At 36.7% G+C, this 18,350-nt stretch overlaps 1 protein-coding gene across 3 annotated transcripts in view; it reads right to left on the bottom strand.

Annotated features, from left to right (window-relative positions):
- LOC143057115 (uncharacterized) overlaps window positions 1-18,350 on the bottom strand; it is a 60,094-nt gene that overhangs the window by 3,529 nt on the left and 38,215 nt on the right. For all 3 annotated transcript variants that reach the window (XM_076230356.1, XM_076230357.1, XM_076230358.1), the window contains 6 exons: window positions 6,144-16,705; window positions 3,912-5,248; window positions 3,250-3,358; window positions 1,505-2,298; window positions 830-1,033; window positions 161-319 (listed from right to left, as the gene is read on the bottom strand). In XM_076230356.1, the coding sequence (XP_076086471.1) occupies window positions 161-319; window positions 830-1,033; window positions 1,505-2,298; window positions 3,250-3,358; window positions 3,912-5,248; window positions 6,144-16,705 (13,165 nt within the window). The remainder of the gene's footprint in view (window positions 1-160; window positions 320-829; window positions 1,034-1,504; window positions 2,299-3,249; window positions 3,359-3,911; window positions 5,249-6,143; window positions 16,706-18,350) is intronic.

Below are 18,350 nucleotides of genomic sequence, written 5' to 3'. Positions count from 1 at the left end.
ACAGATTAGCTATAAGCTTTGATCCTAGAAGCTTGAAACATTGCAGACATAAATGTACTGATGATTTTAATAGTTATTTCCCTTTACCTAGGTTTACCTCCTTAAAACAACATGTTTTTTCGTGGTTTTTTTTTTATTTGCAAAAGTCAATATAACATACCTGTTGAGAGCCTGGGTCAGCCACATTGACAATTCCTGCAGCTTGTTTCTGTTGTAAGTACTGTATAAAGCCTGTTGACATGGCTCTGGTCTGGTAGATGATATCATCATGGTCACTTCCACAAGGTAAGGCCAACAACATACAATAATCTTTGTCGTACTGTAAAGGAAATGAATAACTGCAATAATTTCACTGGACTAGGCAGAAATAACTTCAGATTTCTAATCATAAAAACTAATGTATAACAAAACATTACTGGACAATTGTAAAAAGTGACATGAAAATAAGTTTTTAAATCACTTTGTTATCTAGCTTTTTAAGATACCCTCTATCAGTTGGAATTTATTTCAAAACAACAACAGGGTATTGTTAAAATGGTTTGAATCCTCAAAATTACAAATCTATCATTTATCTTTAAAATTCAACTCTGAAACTTATGAACGACTCATAATTTTTGGTGGGGGTACTTACTACCTAGATTTTATAAGTATAGCTTAACAACCGTATTCAACAAAGTACAAATTTTCTATCAGCTTTAACTGAGAAAGGTTCATAACAGTGGGATCTTGTATCCATGAAAATAAATTTCATAACAAGATCATGTATCAATAAAAATAAACATGTCCCCTAAACATCGAGACAGTTTTCTATTTCTTTTCAGAATCGTACCTGCATTCTTTTAATAACCCCTTCTAGCTGTGCTGATTCAAGTCTCATTCTCTGGGCAATCCTTAATGGCTGACATGTCCCTTCTACGACCTGTTGTGGGAGAGCCGTCTGGACGAGGGAATTGAATCCAGATATCACGTGCATCTGTACAGCACAGCTGTCATTCTTCAGTGCCAATGTTCCCTGCCACATTACTGGATACCGCTGCAATAGAAATTCATTTTACATATTTTAATTCCAGATTTTGTTAAGATAGACAATTCTCAAAATAGGGTTAAATACAATTCATCAAAAATTGATTTAAAAAAATGACAGGAGAAATGATTAAATCGCCTTGTGATCACTTGCTATTTTGACAGCTGATTTTGTTATAACTAAAGTTTCTTTTAACTTTATGGTCACCCAACTTTTTAATAACTGAATTGATTACAACATGTTTAATCTCAAAAATTAGTACTGATTTGTGATGTAAATGAGTGATGTAACTAGCTGAGTGAGAATATTATGACAACCCTATAGGGTTTCATGAATTAATGAGGTCACTGATTTTGGTAATTCAGAAAAGTTCTAGTGGTAACTTCTACAGAATTTCAGGTATCGATAGATCCTACCGACAAAAAAAATGTCATTCAATTCTGTTATAAAATCAAAGACAGAAGGTCTTAAAATACCAACCTGTAACAGGCTGAGTAAGCTTCCCTCTCCACCAGGTGGAGGATCAGGCATTTGTTGTCTGTTTGGTGGCTGGGCTGGAATTGCTGGACTCTTGGCAACAGCTTGATGGGCCTGTCTAGGTGGTGGTGACCTCATACCGTGGCTACTACCTCCCTGTGATGGAGGCCTTTGGTCTGCTAAATGTGGATGATCTATCGGCAATCCACCGACCTGTCCAAGGTACGGATGAGGCAGTCCAAGTGGGTATCCTTGTGGATACATATGTGGGTCCAGTAGATGTGGCATACGAAGTGCTGCAGCAGCATGTATTCTCTGTTGGAATTCTGGGTCCCTGTACAGATGTGCTGGTATTCCCTGAATCATTTCGCCAGTGGGTGCAGCAAATGAACCATGACCTCTGGGTCCTGCCCGTTGCAGTTCTTGAAGATGGTGAAGATTTCTGGGGTCCATGACACTTGGTCCACTTTCTGAATGATTAGGTAAGTGACTAGACCTTGGCTTGCCGGGCACTGAAGCTGTTTGACGGTCTCGGTCTGACTGTTGAGACGTACTGGCTGATGTTGATGGGATGCCATCTCGTGCCTTCAAGGCTGCCTGGCGTAATATCTCTTCCCGTCTTTCTATTTCTTGCCTCTGAATCTCTTGCAGTTTGGCATGATCTTGTTGTTGCTGCATCCTCATCATTTCTTGTTGTTTGTGCTGTTCAATGAGACGGATAGCCTCTTGATGAGTCTTACTGCTGGAGTCTAAATTCTGTTGGTGAGCTGGTTTGGGTTGTTGACTGCCACTATATCCTGAAAAATAAGAATTAACTGTAATGATTCAACTAACTTTTGTAAAGATTTGAACAACTGCTAACTTATATGTTACTTTAAATTGACGTATTATCTTGAGTGAAAAGGTCACTGATTTTTGTCAACCCCATAGAGAAACTGTGTATTTGTAATATTTTGATAACTAGTATTTGTTTGTTGAGTTGCTGTCTCATTGAGGTAAATGCACCATATATTCTTCATATTCTATTGCATTTTGACAAACAAATAGACAAATTTTAGTTTTGGACTTGGGTTTAATATACATATTTCTACTTCACACAACTTTTAGTCATTATAATTCCTATTGATATAACAAGCAAACTAGATCAAAGGTTATTGTTTCCTTTGCTTAGTATACAAATTAAATCCTGACGGATAAAATCTATATCCTTCACAACCTTGAAAGTGTGGTAATGGAATAAATTCACTTGGCTCATCAATAATACAATTTTAATTAACAGCAAATTGGACTTGAGCACAAATAAATGCATCATACAAAAGGCTATTTCTAACTTTGGAAGAGAGATAAGGCTAATTTGAATCAAATTTATTATCAGAAAAATCAATTCAATTATTAATCACAAATAAAATGTAAATAAATTTGAATCTAGTTAATTCCATACAAATAAAATGCTAATAAATTAGAATCTGATTTATTAAACACAAATACTTTTTTTTATAAATTTGATTCAGTTTATTAAACACAAATAAAATGCCAATAAATATGACTTAAGATTTAACTTCTAGTTGCCTGACAATATAAAAAAAAGATGTGGTTTGATTGCCAATGAGACAACTCTTCACAAGAGACCAAATGACAGAAGTTAACAGCTTTAGGTCACTATATGGCTTTCAATAATGAGCAAAGCCGATACTGCATAGTCAGCTATAAAAAGCTTGCCACTATAGCATAAACATGTGAAAACCTACCCCAGTGTTTGGGAGATGGCGATGGTTCACCAGATGATGGTCCAGACCTTTGGGCCTCAGCTATACTTTCATTGGTCCATTGATTCTGATTAAACTTCTCATTCAACTGCTGCAAAAAAAAAGTCAGATTTTTTAATACAAATTTTATCAAGTCTTTTCTTATTGAAAAGAAAAGTTCAATATATTTTTATTTGTACTAGTTATTCAAACAAAGAAAGTTAAAAAAAAAAAATATTCTTGGAACAGTTTTTTTTTTTTTTTTTCTTTGGTCCAAATGTTTCTGATTAACTTTTCACCAAGATCTACCAACATTCTAACACTCAGAATTAATTTTATTTCTGGACTTTTTTAGTACGTTTTTTTTCATAGTTTGTGTATATGGATAAACTTTGCAACACAGATTTAGACTTTGATATACAATATGGTACTTCAAAGAAACATTGACAATTTTACAGTTTAAAAGTTCGACTGAATTTTATGCAAAAATTAATAATTAAATGATACAAATTAATTTGGATTTTAATCTTCTAATGATAAACCTGGCTGCCTTGAAGACCATTGGTGCCCTTCGGATGTTATCTGCTCTTTGATTGGGTTGTTGCATCTTTGACATATTCCCAATTTCCATTCTCAATTTTAACAGTTTTAAATACAATTCTTACCTTTTTCATTCCTGGACTAATTGGTCTAGCCTGAGATGTGGATGGCTGTGAGAAAACAGGATGTGGACTGGGTGCCGTCTGAGCCAAAGCAGGAGACTTGATCTGAGGATTAGATGACTGAGATGCTATACTGGTTGCGAACATACTGGATGGCTGGTGAGCAATGCCAGGAGACACCATTTCTTTGGGTGGATGGTTCTTGTGTCCTTTCTTTTCCTCCATCTTGGCTGCGGCCATCTGTTGTTGTTGTTGTGTTGCAGCCATTTGTTGCTGTTGCTGCTGTTGTTGATGATACATTTGTAGAATGTGTGGTGGAATTGCACCGGGAGGAATCATACCCTTTCCCATCAAAGTCCTAATTTGGTCGTGCAACATTTGTTGATTTTCATGAGCACTATGTGGCCTCGGTGGCTCATTTGACTGTGGCTTTTGGCTGTGAGCACTTGGTGGTCTCTGTAAGGGCTCGTTTGGTTGTGGCAGTTCTGCTTTATGTGACTGTTTCCCTTTGGGTGTCTTTTCTGGTTTGTGCTGTATGTGATTTGCCATGGCATGAGTCTGACCCATCAGATGCATCATTGGCTGATTATGCAGGGCGGCCATATTACGCATATGTTGTTCTTTCTCCAAAAGCGCCTGGCTTAGATGCATGTGAGCTGGTGGAATTGAGTGTCCACTGCTGGTCGTTGACACCACTGGTGCCCTGCTTGCTGCTACTGCCTGCATCATCTGTTGATGCTGTAATAGTTTTGGATCCATTGTTTTTCCAGACGATGTGGTAATAGGATGTACCACACATGTTGGTGCAGACGAAGTAACCTGAGGTTGTTTTTCAGAACTACTTGCTGGAATTGGTCTACTATGTTCTTCTGGTCTTGAGAAAGCTGGATTTGGTAGAAATCCATGTGGAAAACCCTGCTTATTGTCTGGCATCCTAGGCATTGGAACTTGGTGAGCAGAAACCGGTGCTTGAGATGGAATAGCTGATGGATGAAGACCCATCTGCTGGAGATAAGCCTCAGTGTTTGGAGGCTTGACCGTAACCGTTCTACCTGCCAAGACGGTAGTATTGCCACTGGTGGTGACCATTGGTTTCTGTGATGACATAACAACAGATGGTCCAGGGCTATGCTGAGCTATTGTAGTGGTGGTCGTTTGAGTGACCACAGCTGCAGTAGACAGGGAATGGGCAGCAGAGGTCATAACATCTGATCTAGCCATCATGTTAAGTGGGTTAAGTGGGTTAAGTGCCATATCCAAAGGTTTATTCTTTGTAGTTGTAATCTGAGATGTAGGTCTGGCCTGACTAAACGATGTGATTGCTGGTTCACCAATTTGTACTGAAAAAAAGAAAATATTTTGAATTTATAAATCAACATATTATATTCCATGCAAAGAGGGATTCATTCTTTGTATGTAGATGTATTTCTTGACAATATTCACCTAAATGTGTGTTGTGTTAATAATCATGAGCTTTATAGACTTTGTTTCTTAAAATTTATTCACTTATTTTATAGACTTCAGGATAATTTTGATCTCACATTATGTATAGACAACTGTATCTTGTTATAAATGATTGTGTTTCCCAAATGATGCCCTGTTATTGTTTCTTGTTATTGGTGTCATTGATGTAAAACCCCACATATCTTTTATTCAGATTGGAAACTGTGTGCAAAAACTGTAAATATTGACATCTTTTAAACATTTGTTTTCTAATTTCCATTTGTGTAAACTTGATCCGGAAGTAATATTAATATCACAGATAAGTTAAAACTTGAAAATATACCGCATGAAAAGGTATTATCCCATAAATTGCAAAATTTACAATTTTTTAATTAACCAGTTTTCATGATTATTGTCAACAGCACTTTTTTTAGGTAACAGAATATTGCAAAATGGCTTTGATCATTGTTGAAGGCTGTACAGTGACCTATAATTTTTAATTTCGGTGTTATTTAGTCTCTTGTGGAGAGTTGTCTCATTGGCAAGCATACCAAATCTTCTTTTTAATATCAAAACATATTCATGATTATGGTAAACAGTGGCGGATCCAGAAATTTTCATAAGTGGGGGCCCACTGACTGACCTAAGAGGCGGCCTGCTCGAGTCACGCTTCAGTGAATCCCTATATAAGCAACCAATTTTTTTCCCAAAAAGGGGGGGCCCGGGCCCCCTCGCCCCCCCCCCCCCTTAATCCGCCTCTGGTAAATGAAGATCTCTATCGTTCGAACTTACCTGGACTTGAATGACTGCTTGAGGTACAGGCAACACTGACTGGAATACCGGCAGAGGTCAATGGAGGAGTCTGAACAGGTGGATGACCTTGTGACATCGACATGACATTTAATCCAAAAGGTGAAGATGTCATTGGTGGCTGTACAAGACTAGGTGAAGACTTGGCAAGTCCAAGGTCATGTCCTGACAGTGATGTCATAGGTGGTGGTGGCATCATATCTAGCTCTCCTATGTGACGGTTCTGAGTATGCCTCTTCTTTGTTGGCTGCAGGGCAATAGGTAAACTGTCTGTGACCTTTGGCATCATGCTGGACATGCTCATCATGATCTGCTCTTTAGTCGGTTCAATTTGACCGTTTCCTCTGTCCCAGTCAAAGATGCCTTTAGACACATCATCGATAATTCTATCTACGTTGCTCATCTTATCCATACACAAGTTGGCCATTGTTGGTGCAGCGTTTGATGCTACAGAAGCAATTGTCGACATGATGGAAGATGTAGCACAAGAAACTTTGGTCAAACATTCCAGATCTTTCTTTTCCTTGATGCTTGGAATAGTACTGTCTATGATGGTTGCTGAGTTGATCATACTACTAATGCTGTTGGTAGTATTGGTTGACATCCCAGTGGTGTGCGTCAAAGCAATTCTCAACTTCAAGGGATGGTTACCATTCTTGTCTGATTCACTATCTTTCTTACACTGCCATCTACCTTCAAGAGGTGAAACAATATGATTAGGCCCATTGGGTGAAATTTTAACTTCGGGAGTTGCTGGTTGTTGAGGTAAAATGGCCTCTTGGGTATTTCTTCGACCTTTCTTGGGCCTTGTGGCCTTGAGTGGTGTTGTAACAATTTTCAATTCTGGCTCATTATCATCAAAATCAAAAACATTGGTAGCCTCTTTGGTGGCAGGTTTGGCAATCTCTTCAATCGATTTCTTTGTAGCAGTAAGACCTTGATTTTCTGGTTGATTTTCAACAGCTTCAATTATTTGTTGTTTCCCATCAACGGTTTCATTAAACATTTCACCCTCCGGTCTCACATTTTTATTGCAGCCAAATGGAAGTCTTTCTATTTTTACAAAAGGTGCTGTCAATTCTGCTTTTGGTGAACTAAGTGGTGACAAAGCTTGCCTTGGTGACATGCCCGTCCTTGGAGATCTTGGAGATGACCTTGATCTGGGAGAAGTTGTTCGACCATGAACACCGGAATTCATCTCCTTATAGTTCTGTTGTTTTCGCCCTCTGCGAGTACGCTTATCTGCATTGCTGCCACCTTCATCACCAGATACTCGTAGATTGTCTGCATCTTCATGTTTCTCAACATCAAAATTGTACGGCTGAGGTAACTTCTCTTCATTCTCCTTTTCACTTGCATCACCACCTTGTAGGCTGTTAGTCAGATGGAGACTATGATCAACAGCATTATAAACTGGAGGATAGAAGGTTCCCGGAACTTCAATCTGGTGATTGGCCTTGGCATTTGCCTTCTGCTTGCGAGTCTTTCTATATGGTTCTGGTTTTTGAACTTCTGGAATTTGTTTGGAGATGATTTGTTTTGCATCTGCCATCATCTGGCCATAAAATTGAGCTTGTAAATCTTGCTGAACAGGCATTGGTTGTTCTGGTTGAAAATTGAACATCTGGTTGTTGTCTTTTACTACCTGTCCAACTGATCTTGCTGGTAGTTGTTCCTTTTGTGCATTTAGCAATTCAATCTGCTCTTTGGCTTTTTGATTTCTTCTAGATTTTGGTTTTTCTTTATGTTCTAATGGCTTCTCCTGCACTGGTGGCATTGCAGGCAAAATTGTTTCCTTTCTGGGTTCGACTGGTACAGATGTTGGTCCTGGTACAGATATTGGCTTTTCTTTAATTGGTGCTGCTAATGCCTTTTCCTGAATTGGTGCTGCTATTGGCTTCTCTTGAATTGGTGCTGTTACTGGCTTCTCCTTTATTGGCCCCTTTAATGGCTTCTCCTTAATTGGTGCTGTTACTTGCTTCTCCTTAATTGGTGCAACTACTGGCTTCTGAATTGGTGTTACAACTGGCTTCTGAATTGGTGCTTCTACTGGTTTCTCCTTAATTGGTGCTGTTATTGGAAGGTTGATGTCATTCTGAAGCTCAACTTGATCAGGTGTAGATGTATCAATCACCAAGTCATTCTCAGATCCAATACTACTATCAAGAGGGTTTGTATCCAATGTTATTTGTTCTGGCTCTACCACAACATTTTCTGGTGGCACTTCTGGCTGTGGTTCAGAAACAAGAGCATTCTGTTGAGGTAGTGTTTCTGGAAAACTGCCAGACTTATCATCAAACTGCAAAATGGACAAAATTGCTAGGTCAGTCTCATTCTGTGCTTGCTCAGCCATAACTGGTTCTTCTGTTACCGTCTCCACTGCAGCAGTTGTCTCATCAATAACAAGCCCTCCATCTTGGTAGTTATCATCGTCAGGGGTCACAACAGATGGTGTCTCTGTTATCTTCTGCAAACTTGAGACAGCTTCTTCCACGATTTCTTCTCTTGATTTCTCTGGCACTTCTGTTTTTTCTGGAATCTTTTCCTCCACTTTGCCTTTTTGCTCTTCTTTAGATTTGTCTGTATGAACATTAGACTTGGGTGTCAAATTGTCTGTGAAAATATCGATTTTCTTGCTGTATGCATCTTCTTTTCCAGCTATCAATTCCCGCCATTTTTCCTCAGCTGATGAAATTTCCTTGGACTTAACCTCCATGTCCTTTTTATTGATATCAGTAAAGGAATCAAAATCCACATGACCAACTACCATGTCTCTCCTATATTTATCTTTTGGACTGATAATTTCAGATTTTGTTGGACTTGTCAAGCTTTTACAACTCTCATCATCAGATTTCACCATTCCCTTTGGACTAGCAAAACCCATGATATTCTTGGCCTCCTCCTTACATGCCTCTTTGACATGCTTAGAACTGAACATGCTTGTAATACTTGATTCGTCAATCTTGCTCCCTGGGTTTGGACCAAAAAGACCATCTTTTAAAGATTCTTCCAGCTTTTCCATGATGTTTTTAGCTTCATCTGATTTAACTTTATCCTTCTTATCTTTGGGTCCAGATTTTTTACCATCTTCAACATCTTCATGAGACTCAGACTCCTCAGATTTTTCCTCAGAAGAAAGTCTATTTTCTTTCTTTCCATCTGGCTTATCCTTCTTTGTAGCGGCAGCTTTCTTTGTCATTTCTTCTTTCATCTTGAAGAAGTCAGCAAATAGTGGTTTGTTGTCATCTTCGTCTTGGAAATCGAATACATCAGAATTGTGCATAGCCCCAGCTGCCAATTTGCCAACAAGTTCCTCCAGCTTCGGACCATTTTCTTTCGTGATCATTTCTGTGGTGCCATCTTTCTTCTTTCTATCTTTCTTTTTAGGAGTTTTTCCTTCACTCTTTACTGCCTCTTTCTTTGGCGTTTTTGGCTCATCATCCTTGTTCTTCTTTGGCTTTTTCTCCTTCTCTTTAGACTCCTTTTTCTTAGGTATATCGTCTAACTTTGACTCCTCCAGTATTGGGAAGTCTTCAAAGAACCCAAAGCCTATCTTATAGCCAATGTCTTTCTCAACTTTGTTGTTATGCTTGTTATGTTGTTTTAGAAGCCCATCGTCCATATCCAGTTTGCAAGGAGGTTTCTTGGCAACCATGTCTTCAATTTCAATTTTGTTAATTTTCTTCTTTGAAATGTTATCAATGGACTCTATTTTGTCATGTTTGTTATTAACTTTCTTTGTTGTATCCACATCTTTTTTCTCTGACACTTCAGGTGTGACCTTGGGAACTGAATCCATCGATATACTGTCATGTTTCTTCTTTTTCGTTTTAATGGGTTTAGTTTTGACTGATTGTTCAGTTTTCTTATCATCAGCATCTTTTCTACTTTCACTTTCAGATTTGGTCACATGATCTATTGAATGAGATTTACTTTCCTTGTCTGTTTCAGTTTCACTTGAGAATGTATGGTCCATCTTGTCCAGTTTTGATGTTTTATTCTTGGTGCTAGTTTTCTCATGATCTTGCTTAGATGTCTTATTCAATTTTGCTGAGTCGTGCTTCATTGGTTTTTCCAGTTTGTTCATGTTATTAACAAGCTTCTCAGCCTGGCTAATTTCTTCTTCATCAAGATAAGGCAGGTCCTTGGGTGATTTTCCTTCCTTCTTGTGCTTACTATTTTTATCTTTTAAGTCACCTTGAGTAGTAATGATGTTATCCATTTTCTCAAACAGACTTTTGGCATCTTCTACAGCATTCTTCTCATCAGATTTCATTATTTCATTCTTTTTCGATTTCTTTTTCGTCTTTTCTCTCTTCTTTAAATCATCATCTTTCTTCTTTATCTCATCTTTCTTCTCACCAAGATCTTCCATACGAATAGTTTGAGCAGTAACCCCAGCACCAACAGTGACAGCAGGTTTTTTACTTTCCATAGTATGATTCTTCTTGGTCACACAGTTCTTTTTAGGTGATAAATCAGGGAAACTAGAATCAGAATCAGATGTGAGATCAGACAAAATTGTGTGTTTCTTTGCAGTAGGTTTGGTTTCTGTCTTTGCCATACTAATTTTGTTCGGTGAAAACAGATGGTTATCCGAATCGTCAGTAGTTGTATCAAACCTTCTAGCATTAGGTGTTACAGCATCTTTGATGGCTTCTTTCTTTTTATGATTTTTCAATTTGATGCGATCAAATATGTCCATATCCCCACTATCTATATCTAGCATGTCTGACTCGTGTGTATCTGTTTGTGTAGTCACAGCTGGTGCTTTGACATCAGACTTCTTCTTCGGTGTAGATTTAGGTTTTGGCTTGCTAGATATTGATTTTTTCTTCTTCTGGTTTTCTTTGCCATGTTCCAAATCGCTATCAGTGTCATGGTGAATCTGAGGTTTTTTACTTTTTGTTTTGGTCTTTTTGATCTTTTTCTTCGCTGGAGATATAGGTGGAAAGTCTATATCCGTTTCTGAAGAATCTGACGAGTAGATATCATTGACAGAATGCTTGTTACTTTTCCCTGGCAACCCTTTACTTTTCTCTTTGTTATTCAAAGAGTTTTTCTGGAATGATTTATAGAACTGGCTATCATCGTCATCGGATGATGTTGAGTCGTCAATAATACATCGTTTACGCTTTGGTCCATTGTCACTTTTGTCATTTACAACTTCTTTGCTCGGTTTAGCCACTTTTTCTTCCTCAAATGCATCTGTTTCTTCAGCACTGTCATGTGAGAAATCAGAATCGTCAGAGTCACCAAACTTATTATGTTTCTTATTATTGCGACGTTTTGTTAGACTATTAAAATCTCTTTTTCTAGTAACCTGCATTTCTCGTTCTTTGGTTTTTTCACTAGATTTCCGTTTCACTCGATCGTACATTGAAACATATGGTTCCTCCACCCAAGCAGACCAATCAAATTCAACTTCCTTTTTGGGTGTACTTTTATGCTTATCTTCTTTTGGTGATTTCTTCTCTTCTTTCTTCTCTTCCTTTTTGTTTTCCTTGTCCTTCTTGGAACTTTTCTTGTCACTAGATTTACCATCAGACTTCTTGTCTGAGCTAGACTTTTTACCACTACTTTTACTCGACGATTTTTCTCCACTTTTCTTTCTTTCCTTTTTTGACTCAGACTTATCAGAACTTTTTGAAAGAGAGTCTGTATTTCCCGAATTATTCTCACTTTTACCGTCATTCTTGTTCTCAGTTTTTTCCGATTTATTTTCCGACTTATTGTCATGGTTATTTCCATTATTCTCTTTCTTGTCGGACGAGTTAGATCCCTCATTAGTGGTTTTACTAGCATTAGAATTGTCAGTTGAACTTTTACTAGTGTTAGAATTGTCTGTTGAAGTTTTACTAGTGTTAGAACTGTCTGTTGGACTTTTACTAGCATTAGAATTGTCAGTTGAAGTTTTACTAGTCTCAGTTGAGGTTTTACTAGCATTTGAACTGTCTGTGGAGGTTTTATTAGCGCTAGAACTTTTGTTGTCCCCATTTCCCTCTTTCTTAGCATCTGACTTCGATCGGTCTTCGTCTTTCTTATTGTTATCCTTATGACTTTTATCCTTTGTTGTTTTGTCTATAGCGGATGCTGCTGTTGTAGATTTCAATTTATCCTCCTTTGACTTTTTACCACGACTCCCGTCAGCGTGTTTCGTCTTTTCTTTGGTCTTAGTTGAGGAATCTGTTGATTTTGGTTTCTCATTTTCACTTTTCTCTTTTTTAAGAGTGCTACCATTACCAGATTTTTCTTTCTGTTTTCCATTCTCAGATTTTTCTTTTGTCTTAACATCCTCATTTGACTTTAATTTCTCAGCACTTTTTGCTAATTCACTCTCAGCCCCTTTCAATTCATTCTTAACATTACTGTCCGGTTCTGATGGCTTTTCTGCAGTTGTTTGTTTGCTGTCTTCAGACTTGTCTTTGGATTTAACATTTTCTGATGAGGTTTTGTCCTTTGGCTTTGTATGTTTTGTTTTTTCTGCTGACTTTTCCTTTTTAGAATTATCATGACTAGATTTATTTTTATGCTGTTCAGAAGTCTCACTTTTAGCTTTATGTTTTGCTGATTCACCACTTTTATCCTTTGACTTATCAATCTTAGCCTTATGTTTATTGTCTTTTGGTTTTTCACTAGTGGTTGGTACAGCTTTATCCTTTGACACATCAGTCGATTTTTCTTTCTCCTTTAAATTTTCACTTGATTTTTCAGTCTTCTCTTTAGTAGCATCTTGAGATTTTTCTAAACTTTTAATCTCACTTTCTTTCAGTTCTTTTTTGTCGATATTTTCTGTGGTTGGTACAGTTTCTTTCACTTGATCTTTTGTCTGCTCAACTTTCTCCGTTGACCCACTTTTAGATGCTTTTCCAGATGACTTTCCATCTTTTTGTTTTGATGAATCTTTAGTTTTATGACTAGATTTCGTTTTATCCTTGGTCTTAGAATCACTAGATTTACTCTCTTTCTTATGAGCTGAATCTGTCTTACTCTCTGCAGACTTCTTAGACGAAGATCCGTCACTTTTCTTTTCCTTTTTCGTCGTATTATGCTCAGTCTTTTTTTCAGTGTCTTTTTTACTTTGTGATTTATCAGTATCTTTTCCTTCAGTCTTATTCAAAGGTTCCTTTTTAAGAAGATCAGACGGCAACTTTACTGATTTATCGTCAATCTTACTTTCATTTTCAACGTTCTTAGCCGAACTTTTAGTTTTATCACCATCATGATCCTTATCTTTTTTATCATTAAAATCTTTATCTTTGTTCATAGAATCACACTCAGACTTTTCTTTCTTTTTACTTTCTTTGTTTTTCTTATCACTGTCTTTTTTAAGTTTATCCGATTTAGCACTTTCACTGTGAGTTGGTGAATTCGTTTCAGACTTGTCTTTCTCAGGTGATGATATTTTCGCCCTTTTAGATTCGGGGCTTTCTGATCCACTTTTGACTTCAGACTTTGAACTTTCCTTATCAGTATCAGATGGCGAAACAGTCTTACTCTCAGCATTTTTAATTTTATCCTTTTTTGAAGGCGTTTCCGATTTACGTTTACGTTCAATTGAAACAGATGATGGAATATCCGCTGATGAATCCTCAACATTATCACTTTTAGATGTTTTACTTCCCAAAATATGATCAGATGCTATATCGTTTTTAAGTCCAGATTCACTTTTCACTTCTATTTTAGATGAATTCATATCAAGAGATTTAGATGGTGATTTTCTCGTATCAAGTTTCTTATTAAAATCCAAATTATCATCAGAAATTTTATTAGCCTTATTATATAACGCATTCTTTGAATTTAAACGAGGATCTGATTTAACATTAGAATCAACTGGAGAAAGATTGTCCGATTTCTCAGCAGTTTCAATTGCTGATTCTACGATTGTTCTTGTTGACAATGTGGCTAAAGATGTTTTATTTATTCCATTGTCTATAGAGTTAAATCTCGGAGAATAGTTAATTGTTACGGGATTTTGTACATCCATACGATCAGACATATTATATATTCTATTGTCACTATTATATGAACACATATCAGCAGATTTATTTTCCTGAGAATTTTGATCATGTGAAAAAGGTCCTTTTAAAGATCCTGGCGATAATGAATTCACTGGTTTATCATCAATTTTAACACTTAACGGAACAGTTGGTTGAGTATTGACTGACAATGTTGGGAATGACGACCCACCATTCCCTAAACGTCCAGCTAACGATCCCGGCAGTGTAGACAAAGGCATTTCCTTTGTCTCTGCTTTAGTCCGTAATGTCACACCTTTAGGAGAATCATCCGCATTTGACACAACCGATTTCATGTTTGGAGAATATTTCTCATTAATTTGTTCTAGTCTCTTTGAGTCGAGATCAAATATACTACTACGATTTAGCATTGTTTTTACAATTTCTGATGATGGTTTATCTCCCTTTTCACTATTCTCTTCCTGACCTACTCCATTTGAATCTTGACGTTTCTTAATCTTAAATTTAGAGTAAATGTTTGTTGGTGGATTTGACGATGACATATTTATTCCAATTGACGTAGATGACACATTTTCAGTTCCTAATTTAGATGGTTGTGTTGTAGGAAGCTGATTGAGTTTTTCATCCAGTTTACGAATGCGCTCTTCAAGACAAAAATCGTCATTATGATCACTAGCATCAGATAACCCTTCGTCCAAATCTACTTCAGTATGCGGTTTAACTGTTTCCATATCCTGATTTTCCAATGTATCAATAGTTGGTTCATTTGAATTATTTGAAATTTCTTCCGGTATGTAAGTAGGTTCTTGATTACTAAGAGTATGCGACTCCTCAGAATTAGTATCATTCGGTGATAGCTGTGGTGATTCATTCTTACTACCACTGCTCGGAGGTGAAAAACACGGAGAATCCTCTTTGGAAACATCTCCCGAATTTTCTGAGTGGGGTGAATTTAGTTTCACAGGAGGAGTATACTCTGCAAATTTAGGTAGCGGAAGACAGAAATCTTCTTCACATTTTTCTTTTGGCACACGGGGATCTGGAATATCCGTTACTAAAATGTCCTCTCCTAAAGGAATAATCACAGGACTAGTAGAATGATCATCTTTACTCCGTCGCTTACTAGAGTCAAGTTTCTTAAACGTTAATGACTGTTCCGATTCACTTAGTCTATGATCAATACTTTCAAGAGACAGATGACCTGTAATAGGTGTCCGTGGTGACGAATGTCCACTAGATAGACGACGTATACTCCCTAATGAACCCACTGAATCAGTTCGTGTAACATTTTTAGCACTTTCCTCATTGTCACTACTCATACGTTCATCCTCTATTTCTCGTTTTTGACGGTACATCCGGCTTTTTTCATCGGACGCCTCTGTCTTTTTACGCTTTTTCACAAATGCTGTTGGTACATCTTTCGGTGAAAGTAATCCCTGCGGAATTAAATCCTCCTTATCATCGTCATAACTAAAAATATCGTTCTTTTTATCTTTCACAGATTTTTCTTCATTTTTACGTATTGTTTCCATTTGTTTACGATAACTCTGGGAAACATCATATGATTTCTCTTTCTTAGGTCCCATAATCACACTTCCAAGTTCACTCTGAAGCCTTTGTCCACTTGCACTTTTCCCTGACCAAGGATCCAGCCTTGGCCTTTTTAATGGGGATTTATCCAAACGATCAGTGTCACTATTATTAGTATCTTCACACATTTTAATTTTCTCCAACAGAAGTTGTCGTTCATGTTTTAACTTTGATAGATCCCCGCCTGTTAACGATCCTCGATCAGAATCACTACTATTAGAACTACATTGTCCTTCACTTTTATTCCCGATTTCTGACTGAAGTTTCTTCATTTTGTGAAACAAGTCTCGCTTAGATTCTGATAGTTTATCATGACTGCCATGACTTAATTGTCTGTCTAATTTCCGAACACTAAGATCCTCTTTAGATAATGAGTCTCGTGTAAAAGAGTCATCGTATGATCGCTTGCGAGCATATCTTTCCTCCGACCGTGATAAAGATTCTTTCCTATGAGCACTATATTTATTAGATGTTCGTAATTCTTGAATGTCAGCGTCTGTTATATCAAAATCATCTTTTCCTGATCGTTTGTTTTCACTGTCCATTTCAGACGGACTCTGTTCGTGCGATGAAAAGTCCTGAGTATCTTCCCCTCCGAGAGGGGTCGGTGGTGTATTTCTTTCAGGGTCTTTCACCCGATTACGTGTGGGAGAATTACTCCACTCACGACCATGAAATGATCCCTCAGGACTAGCTTCACGAGATCCTATCACATATCGTTCCTTATAATATATTTCGTCTCTATTTTTATAGTCATAAGTTTCATCACTCCCTGGACTTCCTCCTCCAGGATATTCGGCATACCTTGTTTTATATTCACGGTACGATTCACTATACATATCGTCACTATATTGGTCGGGACTACAACTACGCTGACGCTCTCGCTGAGTTCTATATGCGTGTAAATCGGTTTCGAAGTCACCTTCAAATGGAGTACCACCTCCACCACCGCTTTGGCTGTATTCTTCATTATATCTAAGAATACAAAAGTAAAATATGATTAGTCTGCATATCAATACATTAAAATTATACTAAATCTTACTTAGAATAAATAATTGATTAATTGAGTGTTGCTTGTTTAATGTCTAGTCGGTTTACATTAAAATTATACTAAATCTTACTTAGAATAAATAATTAATTAATTGAGTGTTGCTTGTTTAATGTCTAGTCGTAATCATTTGTTGTTGTCTTCTAAAGTTTTTGCTCTTTAACAATTCAATTTAGATGTGGAATATTGTTAAATTTCACTACAACTTCTTCAGGCAAAGCACCAGTTAGATATCAAAGTATGTTCCCTTGTCAATCATTGAAGCAAGTATGGGGATACAATCCTCATCAGGGATGCTTTGTTCATCAGAAACAAAATTGCTTTGCAGAAGTTAATTTACATGTAGAATAATAATTTCCTAATTTAAAAATCCAGGGAAATGAACTAAAATTGGCCATTCCAGTTAATATCTGCTAAAGGGTGTTGGATGGTGCTTTCTGAGGGGTGTAAAATTTATACATCTTAGGGGTGAATATTTTGGTTTTTTCATCTGACACGTACACTTTTACACAAAAAACTTCTGAGGGTCTTGCATTAGTAAATAATTTAAAATAATAACATCTTAGGGGTTACAAAAATGCCTATCTCAGATCTTACGGGTGCTTTTGAATGTAGACAGTTACGTATCATGCATTATCTGGTATTGTATTTAAAATTCTGATGGGTACAATCCTTTCAGTAAAAAGTTCTGATAAATCATTTTTTCCCATGAAAGCCCATCCACCCAATATGAACAGAAACTCTACATCTGATAGGTCTTAATTTTTAGATCAGATAGGTAGTTTTTCATGATGTTTTTTTCTGATACGTATAAACAAATTTCTCCCCATCCATACCCTCCTGTCAGAAATTAACTGGAATGTCCCAATGCAGAAGACAATACTGTCTTGTTTTAGCATGGAAAGAGAAAAAAAAACAGTCTTCTACCCCCCCTTTTTTAAATATTTATTTCAATAATGTTATTGCATCTATTTTCTAATGTAGTAATGTAGTTGAAACCCTAAATATCACATTTTCCCACAATCTATCAAGAATGTCAAGAAAAGTATCAGGCCTGAGACAATTCTGGTAAATACTGGCAAGTATTGGTTTTTGGAGTGGGCATGAAAATTGTTAAATTAAATATTAAATTTCTTGTATTAATTGAAATTCTACCTGGATTTATTAGTGTAGAAAAAAATTCTTTATAATCAATTTTTATATAAAAGTTTGGCATCATACAAAAAATTAACAGGTTTTATAACCATGACAACCTCACTGTTTTCAGTTTTGCTTTTTCAATAACAAATATAAAAAAAATTGTATGGGTTTCAAAATTAATACTTTTAATAATTCTTAATGTGAATGAGTTAATTTGGAGAGCAAACCAGATTAAATGCATCAATTTAAATTATTAGATTATAATTCGATGTAATGATTTTCTATAAAAAGCAAATTTTAATCCACTGGATGAAAAATGATATCTATCCAAATGTGAAATATCTAAACTTAACACCCGTGAAAACATAGTTTTACTGTACAGACAAAAGAGTATTGCTCTTTGAACAGATGTCCCCCCGCCTACAAACCAAT

Source organism: Mytilus galloprovincialis, chromosome 13 (genome assembly GCF_965363235.1).
Source record: "Mytilus galloprovincialis chromosome 13, xbMytGall1.hap1.1, whole genome shotgun sequence".
In the NCBI taxonomy this organism is placed as follows: domain Eukaryota; kingdom Metazoa; phylum Mollusca; class Bivalvia; order Mytilida; family Mytilidae; genus Mytilus; species Mytilus galloprovincialis.
The sequence above is the reverse complement of the archived record's forward strand: the minus strand, read 5'-3'. Positions and strand labels throughout refer to the sequence as shown.